Source organism: Pongo abelii, chromosome 15, assembly GCF_028885655.2.
Source record: "Pongo abelii isolate AG06213 chromosome 15, NHGRI_mPonAbe1-v2.0_pri, whole genome shotgun sequence".
Classification (NCBI taxonomy): Eukaryota; Metazoa; Chordata; class Mammalia; order Primates; family Hominidae; genus Pongo; species Pongo abelii.
The window spans coordinates 68,744,179-68,763,455 of NC_072000.2; the positions used below are offsets into that span (position 1 = coordinate 68,744,179).

General features: G+C 42.4%; 1 protein-coding gene and 1 pseudogene across 8 annotated transcripts in view; one reads left to right on the forward strand and one right to left on the reverse strand.

Moving 5' to 3' along the window:
• PPP1R36 (protein phosphatase 1 regulatory subunit 36) overlaps nucleotides 1–6,061 on the forward strand; it is a 39,446-nt gene extending 33,385 nt beyond the window's left edge. For all 8 annotated transcript variants that reach the window (XM_054530207.1, XM_054530210.1, XM_002824843.3 and 5 more), the window contains 4 exons: nucleotides 3,493–3,535; nucleotides 3,850–4,028; nucleotides 4,769–4,960; nucleotides 5,829–6,061. In XM_054530207.1, coding sequence (XP_054386182.1) covers nucleotides 3,493–3,535; nucleotides 3,850–4,028; nucleotides 4,769–4,960; nucleotides 5,829–6,015 — 601 coding nt within the window. In that variant the 3' untranslated portion in view covers nucleotides 6,016–6,061. The remainder of the gene's footprint in view (nucleotides 1–3,492; nucleotides 3,536–3,849; nucleotides 4,029–4,768; nucleotides 4,961–5,828) is intronic.
• Nucleotides 6,062–15,439: 9,378 nt separating this feature from the next.
• LOC100433577 (nuclear pore complex protein Nup50-like) lies at nucleotides 15,440–18,581 on the reverse strand (annotated as a pseudogene).
• Between the last annotated feature and the right edge of the window lie 696 nt (nucleotides 18,582–19,277).

Below are 19,277 nucleotides of genomic sequence, written 5' to 3' on the forward strand. Positions count from 1 at the left end.
CAGAAATAAATTTGTAGAGCTTTTAACTATGAAGTCCCCAAATGTATTCATTGTATGCACCCATTTCCTGGACGCATTTCTATTTCATATGCAGGGCTAAATCAGAATGGCAAGAAGAAACCCATGACATTCTGTACTTAATTTTTGCAGTATGGGTTACATCAGTTTGCTTTGGGCATTAAGAGAGAAAGAGTTAGGCTGGGCGCTGTGGCTCACGCCTGTAACCCCAGCACTTTAGGAGGCCGAGACAGGCGGATCACCTGACATCAGGAGTTTGAGACCAGCCATGACCAACATGGATAAACCCCATCTCTACTAAAAATGCAAAATTAGCCGGGCGTGGTTGCACATGTCTGTAATCCCAGCTACTTAGGAGGCTGAGGCAGGAGAACCGTTTGAACCCGGGAGGCGGAGGTTGCGGTGAGCCAAGATCGTGCCATTGCACTCCAGCCTGGACAACAAGAGTGAAACTCCATCTCAAAAAAAAAAAAAAAGAGAGAAAGAGTTCCAGTGTGTATGGCAACTTGAGGGAAAGTGGAAAGAGGTTCATGTTACCTCTTTTTTTTTTTTTGAGATGGAATCTTGCTCTGTCGCCCAGGCTGGAGTGCAGTGACGCGATCTTGGCTCACTGCAACCTCCGCCTCCTGGGTTCAAGCAATTCTCCCTGACTCAGCCTCCCGAGTAGCTGGGATTACAGGCACCTGCCACCACGCCCGGCTAATTTTTGTATTTTTAGTAGAGATGGGGTTTCGCCATGTTGGCCAGGCTGGTCTCAAACTCCTGACCTCAGGTGATCCACCTGCCTTAGCCTCCCAAAGTGCTGGGATTACAGGCGTGAGCCACTGCGCCCAGCCTTATCTTCTCTTCTGATGTCTAAAAAAAGAACCCAGAAAGAAAAGGAAAGAAAGTGTGTTTCCTGGGCAATCACTCTCATTTCAAAACCATGCTAAGATGGTGCTGGTTTGCCTTGTGCTGATGTGAGCTCTGCTGTAGATCTCCCAGAATACAGCTGACTTTATTCCCAAAACAGACTTTGGCTAGTTTTCTTGCTTCAGATTGGCAGGTGTTCATGGTCTCTGGTTTCAGCTGGCAGAAGATTTACAGTTGGTTACGGAAGAGGAGCTTTGAAAGGGCGGAAATTTCACATCAGCACACCCCTCAGGTGGAGGCCTCAGGTGGCATAGAGAAGAAATGCTGAGGCTTGCTCCGAAAAGTTTCTGCTGAGCTCTGTTGTTCAGTACGTTTATCTGCAAACTATTTTAAAGAAAAAAGCTTATTCTCCTCACAGCCCAGTTATGAGGACAGACGTGGGTATCTGACAGACCTGAGTTTTAGTACAGGATCTGCCCCTAATTAGACATATGTCTTTGGACTTAAGTCTCAACTTTAGTTTCCTCAGTTGAGAAGTGGGAATAATAATGTTGACTATACCATAGGGATGTTATGAAGACCAGATATGATAATACATCTAAAGGGCTTAGCGTGGTGCAGGATGTTATGAAGACTAGATAGAATCATACATGTAAAGGGCTTAGTGCGGTACCCGGCACATAGTCTGTACTTAGTCCATGTTCACTGTAATTGCTATTGCTGTAGTTCTTTATTGAAGACTTGCACATGAAGAATATATAATTAATATATATTCAATTCATATTGGAAGAATTAATATTCTTCCAATATATAATGAAGAGAGTCTGTAGGAGGGGAGGGGCAGGCCCCAGTAACCACCTCTTCGGCCTCATCCCTCAGGTGGAGGGCTAGTTTGGGCCCATTCAGACCAGGAAGTCCCTATGAGAAGGCCGAAGGTCCTGTGAGGTTTGGGTCATCTTTCCCAGACTGTGGGAGTTCAGGATGGTTCTGGAGAGCCTGGTACCAAGGCCAATCCTCAGAGTCACAGTTCCTCCAAGGAAGGCCCCAACAAAAGCAGAAGCAGGCCGGGCACCTTGGCTCACGCCTGTCATCCCAGCACTTTGGGAAGGTGAGGTGGGTGGATAGCTTGAGCTCAGGAGTTCGAGACCAGCCTGGCCAACATGGTGAAACCCCATCTCTACAAAAAATACAAAAATTAGCTTGTCATGGTGGTGTGTGCCTGTAGTCCCAGCTACTTGGGAGGCTGAGGTGGGAGGATCACCTAAGCCTGGGGAGGTCAGGGCTGCAGTGAGCCATGATCATGCTACTGTGCTCCAGCCTGGGTGACGGAGTGAGACCCTGTCTCAAAAAAAAAAAAAAAAAATTAGCCAGTGTAGTGGTGTATACTTGTGGTCCCAGCTTCTTGTGAGGCTGAGGTGGGTACCAGGCTCTCCAGAACCATCCTGAACTCCTACAGTCTGGTGGGAGGATTGGGAGGTGGGAGGATTGCTTGAGCCCAGAAGGTCGAGGCTGTAGTGAGCTATGATCACAACTGCACTCCAGCTCTGTCTTAAAAAAGAAGCAAAACCAGGATCAGCCTTGAAGTGTCCAGGGTCTGGCCTTGGCCGCTGTGACTGATCAAGTGACTGCAGGTGCATAGCCCCCTCAGTCAATTCTCAAGGGCTCCCCAGACCAGGCCTAGTTTCTTAAGGCTGGGAGTCAGGATCAGAATTGTTAGGAGGGGAGGCCGTGTTCACTAATTGTGCCCATGCCAGTATAGTATTCTTTTTTTTATTTTTGAGATGGAGTCTTGCTCTGTTGACCAGGCTGGAGTGCAGTGGCACAATCCCGGCTTACTGCAGCTTCTGCCTCCCAGGTTCAAGCAGTTCTCCTGCCTCAGCCTCCAGAGTAGCTGGGATTAGAGGCGCCCGCCACCACACCCAGCTAATTTTTGCATTTTTAGTAGAGACCAGGCGTCACCATGTTGGCCAGGCTGGTCTGAAACTCCTGGCCTCAAGTGATCCACACACCTTGGCCTCCCAAAGTGCCGAGATTACAGGCGTGAGCCACTGCGTCTGGCCAAGTATAGTATTCTTAACATTGAATTTGTGTTGCAAGGACTCCTGGGAAGAGAGAAGACTCAGGTTTGCCCATGCCCATCAGAAGGAGGAGCACACTGCTGTTCTCAGTCTATTGGTTGTTTCGGCATAGATCTTTGTGGATTTTGTTTCTGTTTCTTTTTGTACCCAATAGCCATAACTATTGTTTGCTAATTCTTTTCCTTTTCTTTATTGCAGACTTACCCTCTAGTTCTCTGCTTCCTTTTTACCACCTTTCCACTCTCCTTACCTCCCCAACACTCAAATTACCAGAAGCCTTTGGAAGAATACATTTCCTCACTGGTTTGTTTACCCCAAATTTATATTAACTTTTTACCATTCTAGGAGTTTTGATCTGGGTAACGTAGGAAGTTGAAGAAGAAAGTATTGAGACTCTTTATCAATGCCTTTTGATAGCATTTGTGTAGCTGAAAATAATCTTGGGGCCAAGATAATGACCCTAACTTTAGAGAAAGATAAGGACTAGGTCCCTGAAAGATTGAACTTCCCTCTCAACCTATAGTTGTGGCTTGTTATATTACAGGGAGAAAATATCAGATACACAGAAAGACTGGAAGTTCTTTGAGGTGAGTCACTTATGTTTTGGTGCTTTTTGATATGAAACAATGTATACCAACAACCAATGGCCATTTGTCAGGCACTTATTTTTAGCGAATATTCTTTCTAAAAAACGGTGCTAACAAGCTATATGCTATACCTTAAATTGTTGGTCTGATTTTCCTCGTGCAAAAGTGAGTATGTGTATAATTTTTCATTGTTTCAGGAATATTGGGAAATTGGGTCATCTGGGTTTGTGTCTGCTTAGCTGTGTTATACAGACAGGTGGGAGTTTTCCATTTCACAGCTAAGGATTGTGATTCTTGTCTATTTTTTGTTGTAGTCCTTTTACACTTTCTGTACATATGTGGCTTGGATTGTCTTCCGACGTCAACACTTGACAGAGATTGAAGAAGAAGTAGGGAGACTCTTTCGTACCAATATGTTCAACATTCCTCGCAGGAGGCGTGAAGATGAGGAATCAGGAGGGGAAAAGAAACGCATGACTTTTGTTCAGTTCAGGTATGACCTTTTGACTTTCCTATGCTCAGGGGTATTTCTTTTCTTCCTTTCCTTTCTTTTCTTTTCTTTTTTCTTCTCTTTTTTTTTTTCTTTCTTTCTTTCTTTTTTTTTTTTTTGAGACAGAGTTTGCTCTGTTGCTGAGGCTGGAGTGCAGTGGCGCGAGCTTGGCTCACTGCAACGTCTGACTCCTGGGTTCAAGCAATTCTCCTGTCTCAGCCTCCTGAGTAGCTGGGATTACAGACATGCGCCACCACGCCTGGCTAATTTTTTGTATTTTTAGTAGAGACGGAGTTTCACCATGTTGGTCAAGCTGGTCTCGAACTCCTAACCTCAGGTGATTCACACGCCTCAGCCTCCCAAAGTGCTGGGATTACAGGCGTGAGCCACCGCGCCTGGCCTCCTCTTTTTTTTTTCAGACAGGATCTCATTCCGTCACCCAGGCTGGAAGGCAGTGGTGTGATCACAGCTCACTGCAGCCTCAACCTCCCAGGCTCAAGTGATCCTCCTGTAGCTAGGACTGCAGGCATGCTGTCTTGCCTGGCTACTTTTTTAAATTTTTTGTAGAGACGGGGGTCTTGCTATGTTGCCCAGGCTGGTCTCGAACTCCTGGGCTCAAGTGATCCTCCCGCCTTGATCTCCCAAAGGGTTGGGATTACAGGCATGAGCCACTGCACCTGGCCTCAAGAACACTTCTAGAAAACAGGGTGATATGACCTAAATGTCACCTTCCTCCCCAACAGGAGAATGATGGCAAAACGCCCAGCAATTAAAAAAGCCATCAACATGCGTTCTCCAGTCATGTCTACTCTGCTGCCATCTCTCAGAGAAAAAGCTCAAAACGTCTTTGAGAAAAAGTATCATCAAGCAGACGTCAGATTCCCAGCCGAGATGCAAAAGCATGTGGGAACTCTGGACTCTGTGCCCATGCCGGTGTAAGTGGCTTGGCAAGAGAAGCATGAGTGCCTTGAGGTGGCATCCCAGGTGGGGCTGGAAGGGGCGGGGGCCCAGGCACCATGCCTCTGCCAGGGAATCGAGCCATTTTCTTACTTCTGCCGATGACAGCCCCCATTTTCTTACTTCTGCCCTGCTCCCCTCCTAGTTTCCTTTCTAGAGAATCTTGAAGTACACCCATCTAGACCAGAAAAACAATTGCTAGAAAGTGGTGCTAGACTCCAAATAGTTCTAGTTTGGAGGAGTGAGTAACTGATTTTTTTTTTTTTTTTTTTTTGAGATGGAGTCCCTCTCGTTGCCTAGGCTGGAGTGCAATGGCACAATCTCAGCTCACTTCAACCTCTGCCTCCTGAGTTCAAGTGATTCTCCTGCCTCAGCCTCCTGAGTAGCTGGGATTATAGGCATGAGCCACCACACCTGGCTAGTTTTGTATTTTTAGTAGAGATGGGGTTTCTCCATGTTGGTCAGGCTGGTCTCAAACTCCTGACCTTAGGTGATCTGCCCGCCTCAGCCTCCCAAAGTGTTGGGATTACAGGCGTGAGCCACCGCGCCCAGCCTGTAACTGAATTTTTTTAAGGCTGAGGTTTTTCTATTACTAGAATCACCTTGAGAAATGTGGGAAGCGCTAGTACAAAATCTTGCTAAGGATTTACTTTTGGACTCATATATAAGACTACAGTGGTAGTTCATGGAAACAGGGAAAGTTTTTAAAAAGAGAGAGACAGTATATCTTAGCTTTAGTGTACAAACACACACACATAACATACACACAACCACAATCACAGTTGCAACCCTGCACGTCAGTCTTTGGCCTCACCACTTCAGCTATCCCAATAATTCTTTTCACAGAGTTGGCATCTTGGGGGAGCCTCGATATCTATTCAACCCGCATACGCTTCACCCCCTTGATCCAGAAGAAAACACAAAATCATTTGGGAGACATCCTTCCTTGATGGAAAAAAATAACATGAGGATTCAGGATACACTGGACTTGGTCATGAAAACACTGTCCTCTCATACATCATGCCCTAAGTAACCTGGTACATTCCATATCTCAAGTAAACTACTTTGACTTTATAGAAGATGGTTATTCGTTATTATTATTAAGCTTTTAAAATTTTTCAAATTACCTGGTTAAAAGTTGAACAGCAGACAAAGAATTCCTGAAAGCTCTTGAAAAGCTCATTTTCCTATTTTTAGTAGTTTGCTTTATTTATTTATTTGAGCTCTATGTGACTACTAAGAGTAATGTATTAGAACATTTAGTCAGTGCTCTAGTTTACTAGTAAAGAAGCATTCTGTTTATTCATTTCTCGATTTTTTTTTTTTTTTTTGAGACAGAGTCTTACTCTGTAGCCCAGGCTGGACAGCAGTGATGTGATCTCTGCTAAAGCAGAGAAAAATACTAAAGCAATTTTCTCTGCTTTAGCCTGAGTAGCTGTGATTACAGGCATGCGCCACCACGCCCGGCTAATTTTTTTGTATTTTTAGTAGAGATGGGGTTTCACCATGTTGGCCAGGCTGGTCTCCAACTCCTGACCTCAAACATTCCGCCTACCTTGGCCTCCCAAAGTGCTGGGGTTACAGGTGTGAGCCACTGCACCCGGCCTTGTTTATTCATTTCTAAGTTCATTTTTGCCTTATGAGATGTCTTCTTTGGTACATGTGAAAACAGAACTTCATAATCAAAAAAGGCACATTAAGACTTTTTAACTTTAATCTCTTTCTATGACTATATTATTATTGTTATTACTGGCATTGAGATATAAAGTATATCAGATTCATTTAGAAGCCTTCTAACATTCATTCTTTCATTTATTCATTTAACAACAAATATATATTAAGCCCCTATTCCATCCAGAGCCGTGTACTAGGTTATGTAGGAAAAAAAAGATGAAGACAAAGACAATATCCTCCAGGTCTATGTAGCAGAGAAGATAAATAAAATACACCATCACAATATAATATTAAATATGTTATTGGCCACAGAAGCGATAAACGCACAAAGTGCCTCAAGAGGACAGAGCCATGGAGCAGTCAGTTCTGAGGGCAGCAGGAGAGTTCTGATTTGAACTTAGCTTTGGAGGGATTCAGTGGTACTGAAAGGGAACTTGCAGTCAGGAAAAGCGCTTGCAAAGGCACAGAGATGGGGAAGTGGACCCTGTGACTGCGGAATGCCAAGAGCATGGTGTCTGCAGTGGGCAGAGAAGGGCGGGCCTGAAAGGTCAGCTGAGTCCTGGACATCCAGCTAGGGAGTGAGTTGGATGTTATCTGGTAGGCAGTGAAGATAAAGAATTGCTAATAAAACCAATTCACTAGATGGAATACAGGGCTGTTGATTATATAATATTATCATTTTAAAAGTACTGTAAGGGTATAGAGTTTAGTCACCTAAAACAACTGGACTAAATTTGCCAGGCCACAGGTTTATCCTCAGACTTCAACATCCTCCTTTTGGCATTCAGCTTCATAGAAAAACTGGACACCTTTCCCAGATTCAATATCCAGGGCAGAGGAACATCAATTCCAGCCTATTGGTATTGGGGCATCTTTTTAAACATGCACTCTGTCTTCACCCTCTCATCCTTTATTACCCACGTTAGCTCCTGGACTATCAGCTAACCCTGGTTGGCCTTTTTTTTAAAGTGGAGAATTAGATTATAATGCACTCTGTTATAACAAATTTTTAACTAGAATATGCTGACATGGTTTTTTTGTTTGTTTTTTGAGGTAGGGTCTCGCTCTGTCAACCAGGCTCCCAGACTCGAGTACAGTGGCACATTCATGGCTCCCTGTAGCCTCCACCTCCTGGGCTCAGGTAACCCTCCCACCTCAGCCTCCCGAGTAGCTGGGACCACAGGCACATGCCACCATGCCCAGCTAATTTTTGTATTTTTTGCAGAGACATTCTCACCACGTTTCCCAGGCTGGTCTTGAACTCCTGAGCTCAAGCCGTCTGCCTGCCTCGGCCTCCCAAAGTGCTAGGATTATAGGTGTGAGCCACTGCACCTGGCTGTTTTGTTTAAAAAGTTTTTTTTTTTTTTTTTGAGATGGAGTCTCGCTCTGTCGCCCAGGCTGGAGTGCAATGGCGCCATCTTGGCTCACTGCAAGCTCCACCTCCCAGGTTTATGCCATTCTCCTGCCTCAGCCTCCCGGGTAGCTGGGACTACAGGTGCCTGCCACCACGCCTGGCTAATTTTTTATATTTTTAGTAGAGACGGGGTTTCACCATGTTAGCCAGAATGGTCTCGATCTCCTGACCTCGTGATCCGCCTGCCTCAGCCTCCCAAAGTGCTGGGATTACAGGTGTGAGCCACCATGCCCGGTCTGTTTAATAGGTATTTTTTAAAAAGAAAACCTTGGAATTATGAGACTTTTGTAACTATCTTTACTAGGCTTTTCTCTCGCTCCTTTCTGAACTATGAGGCTTAGATATATTTCATTTATTCATTCTTAGGTTTACATTTTTTATTCTATAATTACTATATCCCCACTCTGTGCTAGGCACCACATTAGGTGCTGGGAATTCAGTGTGGATGAAATAAATATAGCCTGCTCATTTATGGAACTGACATTCTTGAGGGAAGACAGGCATGAAACAAATACTCAGATTATGAACAAATTGCCATGGTGATGAGTGCCGCAAAAGAGAAGAAGAGGATGCTGTTAACATGTATCATCAGAGGCCTGCTGGTATGGGGGAGATTGTCAGGGAAAGGGAAAGTCGTCCCTGAGGAATCGACATTTAAATCTGAGAACTGATGACTCATAGGAGTTGGAGAGGTGGGAAGTTAGGAGGGGAATATTCCTGGTTGTCTTCATTATCTACTGCTGTATACCATTACCTCAAAACATGGTGGCTTAAAACAGCAACATTTATTGTCTCATAGTTTTGGTAGGTCAAGAATATGGTGGCAGTTAGCTGACTACTTTCACTCAGGGTCTCTCAAAAGGCTTCAAAGTGGCAACCAGGGCTAAAGTGAAGTCATTTAAAGGCTCAGTTGGGGATTGACCCCACTGAAGACTGCAAAACATCACTGAAATAAAGAAAACCTAAATAAGTATGAAGACATGTTGGTGGATTGGAAGACAATATTGTTATGATGGCAGTAATCCCCACATTAATCTACATATTCTATGCAATCCCTATTAAAACCCTAGCTCACTCTTTTGCAGAAATTGACAAGATGATTCTAACATTCATATAAAATTTTAAGGGATCCAGAATAGCCCAAATAATCTTGAAAAAGAAGAACCAAGTTGGAGGACTAATACTTTCTGATTTCAAACTTACTACAAGCTTTGGAAATCAAGACCATGTGGTACTGGCATAAGAACAAATACTTATATCAATGAAATAGAATCAAAAGTCTAGAAATAAATGCATGTATTATGGGCCATTGATTTTCGATAAGGGTGCCAAGACAATTCAATGGGGAAAATAATATTTTCAACAAATTATTCTGAGACAACTAGATATTCACCAGCAAAAGAATGAAGTTGGATCCATACCTCACACCATATGCAAAATTGAACTCAACATGAATCATAGACCTGAATATAAGAGGTAAAACTAGAACACTATTAGAAAAAAACATAGGAGTAAATCCTTATGTTGTTGGGTTAGGCACTAGTTTCTTGAATATGACACCAAAAGCACAAGCAACCAGAGAAAAATTGGTAAATTGGACCTCATCAAAATTATTAACTTCTGTGCTTCAAAGGACACTATCAAGAAAATGATGGTGATGGTTGTATAACTCTGAAAATACTAAAAACAACCAAATTGTTACATTTTAATGAGTGAATTGCATGGCATGTGGATTATATTTCAGTAAAGCCATTATAAAGAAAAATAAGAAAGTACAAACACAACCCCCCAAAATGAGAGAAAATATTTGCAAATCACATATGTGAAGAGTCTAGTATTCAGAATATAAAAAGAACTTTGATTTCACAATAAAAAAGACACAATATTTAAATGGGCAAAGGATTTGAACAGACGTTTATCCAAAGAAGTTGTACAGCTAACCAATAAGCTCATGAGAAAATGCTTAACATCAGTAGTCATTTAAAAAATGCAAATCAAAACTACAAGGAGATACCACTTCACACCTGCTAGGATGGCTGTAAGCAAAACAACAAGAGCAAGTGCCAGTGAGGATGTGGAAAAATTGGAACCCTCCTAACATTGCTGGTGGGAATGTAAAATGATGCAGCCACTTGGAAAACTAGCATTTCCTCCAAAAGTTAGGCATAGAGTTACCATATGACCCAGCAATTCCACTCTTAAGTATGTCCAAGAGAAATGAAAACATTACGTTCATGCAAAAACTTGCCCACAAATGTCATAGCAGTATTATTCATTACAGCCCCAAAATGGAGCAACCTAAATGTCCTTCAGTTGATGAATGGTTAAACAAAATGCAGTTTATCCATATAGTGAAACATTATGCAGCCATAAAAAGGAATGAAGTACTAATTCATGCTACAAGGTGAATGAAATTTGAAAATATTATGCTAAGTGAAAGAAGCCAAACACAAAAGGACACATAATGTATGATTCCAATTGTATGAAATGTCCAGCATAGGCAAATCCATAAAGACAAGGTATTATTAGTGGTGCCAGAAGCTGCTGGGAGGAGGGAATGGGGAGTGACTGCTAACAGGTGGAGTTACTTTTAGGGGAGATGAAAATGTCCTAGAATTAGATAATGCTACTGGTTGTACAACTTTGTGAATATAGTAAAAAATCACAGAGTTGTACACTTTAAAAGGGTGGATTTTATGGTATGTGAATTCTATCTCAAACAAGCAAAGTCTGAGAAACTGCAACATGATTACTAAATGTAATACAGTATCCTGGATGGGCTTCTGAAAAAGGAAGGTAAAAATTAAGAAAATTCTAATAAAGTATAGATTTTAGTTAATAATACTTATTATTATTATTACTTTTTTAATTTTTAGAGACAAGATCTCCCTATGTTGCCCAGGCTGTTCTCGAACTCCTGGGCTCAAGTGATCTTCCTGCCTCAGCTTCTCAAAGTGTTGGGATTATAGGTATGAGCCACCACACCTGGCCAATTTTAGTTTATAATAATGTTCATTATTGGTTCATTAACTGGGCAGATGTACTGTACTCATATAAGATGTTAAGAATAGGGGAAACTGGGTGTGGGGTATACAGGAACTCTCTACACTATCTTCCCAATTTTTCTGTAAATCCAAAACTATTCTAAAAGAAAACACTGACTTTAAAAAATGTTCAGCAAATATTTACATAGCACCTGCTATGTGGATGTAGAGGACAACGTGCAGTCCTTTACTCAAGTTGCTCTCTGGGCAGAAGGGTGAGGATAAGACAAATACATACTCAAAAAGGAGGCCAAAAGTCAGAAATAAAGAGACACAATGCCTAGGGCTTAAAGGAGAGAGGCTATCGGGGGGATGGAGGGATGGGCATAAGGTTGGCTCTTGAAGACGTGTGGGGCCTGACTAGGCAGAGTTGGGGTGGGGATCGGGGAATGCTTCATGAGGTCCTTACAGGGTTTGAAACTGGACGGCCATGTTCTTTGGAGCTGGACTGTGGGGTTGGTTAGAAGGTAGTGAGGACTTCTCCCTTAAATAGGAAAGATAGGGTCTTACTGCTTAACCTTTTGCCAGTGGCTGCAGAGGTCTCTTTGTTTTAAGGCCATCTACTCCAGGCTCCTATCACACTTGAACCATCACCCTCTTCTGAGATTCAGCCTGCCCCACTATGTCAGCATTTCCATCTTCACATCTGTTTGGGGCTTCAATATCATCACATACACAAACCATCCTATTTAGGACTTGACATATAGCATTCTGTTCTCTTAGGTAATTATTTTACTATATTAAGAAAGAAAAGTAAATTGGACTCCTCCAGGCCCCATTACCATTCATCTCTCCTCCCTCTGAACAAGTTTCAGGTTGCAGAAAGAAGTTTCAGGGAACCGAAAGCATGGGATGGACTCCCACCCCTTGTTTTATTTGCAGATCTCTCTGCTTTCATCTCTAGAGCAGTCTGTGCCTGGCAGCAGGTTCATAAAGTTGTTGTGTCTGAGTTTGGGGACATGCTGGTGGCTGTCCCTGTGGGGTGATATCTCAGGCAGTCTAGGTGAGTCATGCCAAAAGGCTTGGTGTCTGGGACCAATTCCTTTGCACCTTGGTCTCCTCCTCCTTGTGCAGAATAATTTGTTCTCATTTCCTTTACCTCTCCTACCTCTAACCCAGAGGCTTATGCAGAAAACAAAGAAAATGCCCTGGGGCTGAGGGCCTGGGCCCTCTCCCTGAGAGGTCAGGTCACACTAAAACCTGGTACAATAGTGGTAACCCAAGCCTAAGACCTTGGTTGGGGGATGTCACTTCTCCCACTTCCACTGGCCAGTGTCAGAACATTGGCTCTATTTAGAATCAAATTCTTCAGTCTATTTGTGGTTGCCCCATATCAACCAGTACTTCTCTTGGAAACCATTTTTAATGACATCTTCCCCACTACTTCCCACAAGTGATACTTGGTCAGTGTAAAAAACCTTAGAAAACACAAAAACCTTAGAAAAGCACAAAGAAAAAATTAAACACTCATAATCTCATGATGCAGAAAAACTTATTGTTAATATTTTCAGTCATTTGTGTGCATATATGTACAAGCAAAATGGGGTCATACCATGTACCCTTTTGGCAACCTCCCTCTTTCACATGGTAATACATCATGAACATTCTCCTACATCAGCCAATATTCTTTTAAAACATGATTTTAATTGCCCCACAGTGTTCTATGGTATGATATGCCACAGTGTACTTGCCCACTCCTCTACTTTTTTTGTTTTTGTTTTTTAAAGAGACTGGATCTCGCTATGTTTCTCAAACTGGACTTGAACTCTTGGGCTCAGGAGATGCCCTGGCCTAAGCCTCCTGAGTAGCTGGGACTGCAGTGTGCACCACTGCACCTGACTTTCAGTCCCCTACTTTCTTTTACACACGTTTCTGCTCAAATTACTGGTCATTTCCTTAGGATAAACTCCTGCAAGTGATACTGCTGCATCAAAGGGCAGATTCATTCTCAAGAACTTACTAGTGTCAAATTTTCTCCCAAAATGCTAGCTCCAAAGCATATTACCTGCATCTGTGTATGAGAATGCTCACTTTCTCGCCACTTGCAAGCTCTGGGCATTATGATTTCTTGGAATCCTTGCCAAGTCTATAATAATAAAAAATGGAATCATCTGTTTGTTTTATGTTTCCAATTAACAGTAAGGCTGAGTACCTCTACACATTGGCCATTTGTGCCTCTCCTTTTGTGAATAATCACCTATTCATACTCTTTGCTTATTTTTCTATTAACAAACTATCATTCTCTTACTGATTTGTCATTCTTTGAAGAGATTGCAAAGATTCTTATGAGGAAAACAGGTTATAGGGAAGCTGAACAGAATAAGATCCCGTATGTGTGAAAAACACCTACACTTACATATTTAGAAGATCTGGAAGGAACTAACTATTAACAATGGTTCTGAGAAGTAAGATTAAAAGTTCTTTTTCTTTTTTTTTGTTTACTTTTCATTTATTCACATTTCATGGATTGTTACACTTCCTCGATGGGAGCATTCAAAAACTAATACAAGCTGAGATTATATTGTCTGGACAATTCAAGTATTTTAGTTTTAGAAAACAACTTCCTATTTAAAGTAAAAAGCAAACAATTTATCCATCTGATTGCTAAGAAGTTTTACATCTCCATTACAATTGTGTCTGCATCAAACGGAGAGTCCTTCGTCCTCAATATGATTGTTACTGGTTGAGAACATACAGTGGCCTGTGTTCTGAGTGCCCGATTGGAAAAGACCTCCCCGTCATCTACCATACTACGGGACAAATCAGTATCTACTCAAATTCCCACTTCCAGAATGAGAGGACTCATCAGGGGTTTAGGAGTTTGCAAAGCCTTCAAAATGTATCGTGCTTGAATTTTGACTCTTCTGAAATAGAATAACTGACAAATGCTCGAAAAACAAACTTGTTTAACTTTTACTGAAAAGGCTCTCAGTGAAAACTTTTGAACTCTACTAGTAAGGTAGAATATTAGTTTTTCTTCCCCTCCACACCAGAAAAGGTAGTTTTTTCTTTTTTCTTTTTGGCATGCAGCATATATAAAATGTGATCTAGAATTGAAATTGTAAAATAGAATAATCCTCTTAAAGAAAATCAGCCCATGAACAGTCAGACTTGTCCTTCCATGGAAAACATAATCTAAACTTTTTTAAAAACTGGCAATATTTTCAGTCTGTAATTCGAATAATGAAGATGGCATAACAAATTTTTTTGCTTACTAGGAATGCGCAAAAGGATGAGATGGATACACAGGTTTTAGAAAAAAAGGCCACTGGGATACTTAGTATTTGTCCAGATGCAAAACAATTTCAGAATAACAAAATACACACCTTGCTTTAGGCCACGTATATGATACACTTCATAGATTCTCAAACAAAAGATGAAAATTTCAGTCCACATTAAACATTTTAAAGCATAATTTCTAATATTTTGTTAAAAATAAGTCAAACTAAAATAACACACAAATCAGAATTACCTGTTAACATAGTGGGGAAAAAAGGTAAGCCCTCCGGGGGCCCTGTGCCCCAAGTAAAAGACAAGGAGTTAAATTTTACAATAAAATCCACGTATACTCAGGCACTTTACACTAATAATCAAAGTGGAGACCAACCAGTTCCTAAAGCATAAAAGAGTGATTTTAAGAAAATATCACATTTTGAGTTATGGTATATTCATCACATTTTTCCCTGTAATTTTCACTTTAACAGTGATAGTCTTAGCAGCAAAAATTTGCTGGGAATTTTAGGAAAAAAGGAAGCCACACATACCCACTAATTTAAAAATATATAAACTATTTTTTACAGAAGGGGCAGGTTTAAAAGAAAATCCAATCATGATCTTTTCATGCCATTTTTTGTAAACTTTCCATACACATGCAGACGCTAACAAAGTACTGTGTCATATACACTGAAGTGTCCTAAAGATGCCTGTGAGCTGCTGATTCCAGCTGGTACCAGGGAAGCATGTGTGGCTAAGTTGCAACAAACTTAAATTTGTTCCCCTTAGTTCCTCATCTTTTTAAAAGTTGAATAAACTTAATGTCAATCGGGCAGGGCCAGTATTAACAGCATCAACCACTTGCTTACTATAAATCATCTGCAAAAAAAACTCACGTGCATTCTCAAAAGTCAATGTAAAAATAATGGCCACTTCCTCCCTAGGTGCCTACTATAGCTATGTCTGACAGCATCCTGTAACAGTACAAGCACACCTCTCTCTGCACGGATTCATCCAAAGCCACACACTAGGGCCAAATTCTCCCAGTGGAATCAAAACACTGAAAGTAGAGCAAGAACCTCATGACGATGTTGGCCCAATCACACCTCAGGTACTTAGGAGTTCATCATATTTGATCATAAAATTGCTCCCGGCCCCAAACCTTACACTTAAAGACTGTAGTCTTTAAAAAGCCACTGTACCGTCCACAATTATTCTGACTATTCTTTTCTAAATGAGAATGCACTAGGCACTGAAGATCAGAAGACACACACGTGAGCCCTTGGGCACTGACCCTGAGCCTGTACACAAGATCAGCTGGTACTAGTCTCAAATGATTCATGAGGAATCAAAGTAGAAATTTAAACATTCAATTCTGTATCTCATTCATGTGCCCAGAGTCTTCAAAGAATGCTCGTGTTAGTTCCTGACAGCTCTGGAGAAGTGACATGGATATTCGTGTGCATAACCATGGCTCCCTTCCAAATAGACATATGGAATCTTACTCTTAAAAAAAGTAAAGATATTTCAGATATCAAATGTATAATATACTGCTGTCTAAAGTTAAATGCAAAATTTACACACGATTTTCTCTTCCATTACCTTATTACATGTTTCCTAGTGAATTCACATGGCTTGTGTGTCAAAGATCCCAGGCACGTCACTTGGTCATAGTTTTCATATGCTTGGGGTTGATCATGGTACAAATGCCTACGAGCATCTTCTTTTTCTAGGATGGTCTCATTTGACTTTCATTTCATAAGGGTTCACTCTCCATGGTGTAGATGATAAGCTACCAAATTTGTGCTTTTAAACCCATTCCTGGCAATCCCCCATTATCTTCATTTTGTTTTTAGGGGGATAAAGAAGTAACACTACCTCATGAATAGAAACTACAAACCCAAAAAACTCCTTCACAAGCTGTTCATTTCTTTTTAGAATGAAAATGCAGGTCCTGAATTCTCGTGAAGCAGCCCACAGGGTTACAGGCGAATGATTCGAACGCTGAGTGAACACTTAGTACTCACATTTTAGCTTCAAAATAAAAATAAAGCAGAGGACAAATGCCTGTCACAGCATGGCAGCCCGGTTCATTTGGTAACAGTACAAGTCTCACACATCGGCTGAGCCCACCCGAGAGAAGCATACAGGCCAGGTTCCTTCTGAACACAGCTGGGCACCTGTTCAAAAGCCTCTCTGGTAGTGGCGGTGGACCCCAAAACCCACGGGTTGGAAGAGCCTTTGGGAAAGCGAATCGATACCCTGATTGCAGTCCTTGAAGAAATCACTTAGGGTTAGTTTAATAAACAAAAGAACATTAAAAAATCTTCCAAAAATTGCATTCAAATGTATTTTACACTTTAGGCAGTTCTTAAGGGAGAGTGCGGTTTCTTGACACTTAACATTTAAAGGTTTTATTGGCCACATTAATCTTCCTCACAAAAGTTTTAAGTTATCTATAAGTTCTTAGAATGTCAAAGAAGAGAAGAAAAACTAAGTTTAAGGGGCAGTGGAAGAAGCAGCAACTTGACAGTAATTCCGCAGCCGACTTCGCGTGTTCAGGCATCCTTTTTCTCCAGTAAGATTTTGTGCAACTCGTCTGCATCCTCGCTGGTTTTTACCCAAATCAACATGGTGACTGGCATGGTGGCATTCTTCTCGTCGATTGGTGGATTTAGAACACAGACGATAAGAACGTTATTTTTCCCTGCTCGCGTACATGGCATATTGGGTGGAATCAGAACATTCAGCAATATGTTGCCTAAATTGGTGTCTGCCCGCACCAAAAGCTGTGTTCTGATTTGCTGTAGGTTTTAAATGCAGAGTACGAGTACCTATGCCTTTCTCTGTAAACTCATTGTCTTTCTTGTAAAATAGTTTACACTTTTTGGAGTAAAAAGCATCTTCTTCTTTTACTTCAGTAACTACTACTTTGGGTGGCTCATCATTTTCTTCATCTCCACCTTTGCATTCACCACTGTCACCTTCCGCTTGGCCCTCCAATGGTCTAGTGGGAAATAGTGAAGAGACTGGTTTACTCTGGGTAATATCTTTGCCAAATAAACTGGAGTTTCCAGGGGAGAATGAAAATCCAGTCGGGGGACAGAGCTTAATGAGCCCAAAACAGAGCTATCAACTTTCTTGCCGAAATTAAATGAGGCACTTGTCGCTCCCAGTGATGATGGGTCCGTTTTCTTTTCAGATGCCACCTCCACCTTCTTGTCAGCTGTATCTTCAGGTTTGTTGCCATGAAACAAAAACGTTGACTGTTGACTCTTGCTGTAATTTTGTTGAGCCAAAAAGGGAAGGAGACTTGTGTTTCAGCCGCCGCTTTGTTAGATTCACTTTCAGAATTCCTGCCATTGTTCCTGTGTTGCTGTTCAATGTTTGCTAAATATTTCTCATAGTCTTTAAAGATAGGTGTCAGATCACAGAGGGGGTTTGTATTCACGTGCTTCACTATCCAATCCCGCACGGAGCAGTTCAAGGCCGCCAACTGCTTGTGATAGGCATTTCCGACACAAGCTTTACTGGAAGCAAGGCCAGAGGAGGAGGGCTGCTGACTGTCCCCATTAGTTTTGGGATTTGAAACTTTTTTATCAACCAAGGCGGTAGGGCCATTTGCAGCAAGAGAACCAAACGTTACCTTGGGCTCTGCCACTGTCTTTGCACTGGTGAAGGGAGGTGCACTGGTTATGTTGTTTCCATTCGACAGTCCTTCCAAAGGCTTCCCTCCAGCGCCACTACCAAATCCAGGAAACCGTCCTCCTCCAGAAGGTACCACCAAACCTTTAAAACCTTTAAAGTCTCCTCCACTGTCAGATTCGAATCCAACATTTCTGCGCTTTGCTTTCTTTATGGCTCTATTCTTAAAGACTTCCTCACTGGCCACGGAGAATGTTCCCACCTCTTCAGCTTCATCTTCTTGATCCCAATTCCTATCTGTCAGTTCCTTCTCGGCATTTCTTTTGGCCGTGTTTTCGAACCTCCTCGGCGGCCGCCGCTGCACTCGCTGGGTCTTGGGTGCGGCGGCGCAGGGGTCTGGAGCGGCTGGTGGTCGCCGGGCTGAGCGCGCTCGGCCGCTTCCAGTGCTGCGCTGCGATCCTCAGAAGACCTGGTGCTCGACAAGCCCAGAGACTCAAACACCATGTCCCCAGGGGGAGCTCCTCACGCTGTGTTCTGCAGGGAGGCAAGAGCGCTGGTTCAGCCGGAGACCGCTGGGGGAACCGCGCGGAACACGCTCCGGGCGGCCATTTTGCAAGTCGACAAAGGTTATTTTTCTTTAAGCATTTTTTACATACATGTATTTTCTTCTCCTTTTTTTTTTTTTTTTTTCCTGAGACGAAGTCTCACTCTGTTGCCTAGGCTGGAGTGCAATGGCATGATCCTGGCTCACTGCAACTTCTGCCTCCCAGGCTCAAGCGATTCTCCTGTCTCAGCTGTCCCAGAAGCTGGGACTACAGACACATGCCATGATACCTGGCTAATTTTTGTATTTTTAGTAGAAACCGGGTTTCACTATCAAACCAGGCTGGTCTCGAACTCCTGACCTCAGGTGATCCACCTGCCTCGGCCTCCCAAAGTGTTGGGATTACAGTAGTGAGCCACTGCACCTGGCCGTATTTTCTTCTTTTTAAAAAACAATAGATATTTGTTTTGAAAGTGTCCTGGACTTCATGCATCGTGGCATTTAGCACCCAGTCCCACCCAGCAGTACACAGGGACTTCAATGCAGATGAGCAAGAGACATGAATAGGTAATCAGCCACAAAAGGAGGAACACGAATGGCCAATGGGAATAGGGGTTAGTTCTCGCTACTGATTGAAGTATAAACTAGAACATATAATGGGCCGGGTGTGGTGGCTCATGCTTGTAATCCCAGCACTTTGGGAGGCCGAGGTAGGAGGATCACCTGAGGCCAGGAGTTTGAGACCAGCCTGGCCAACATGA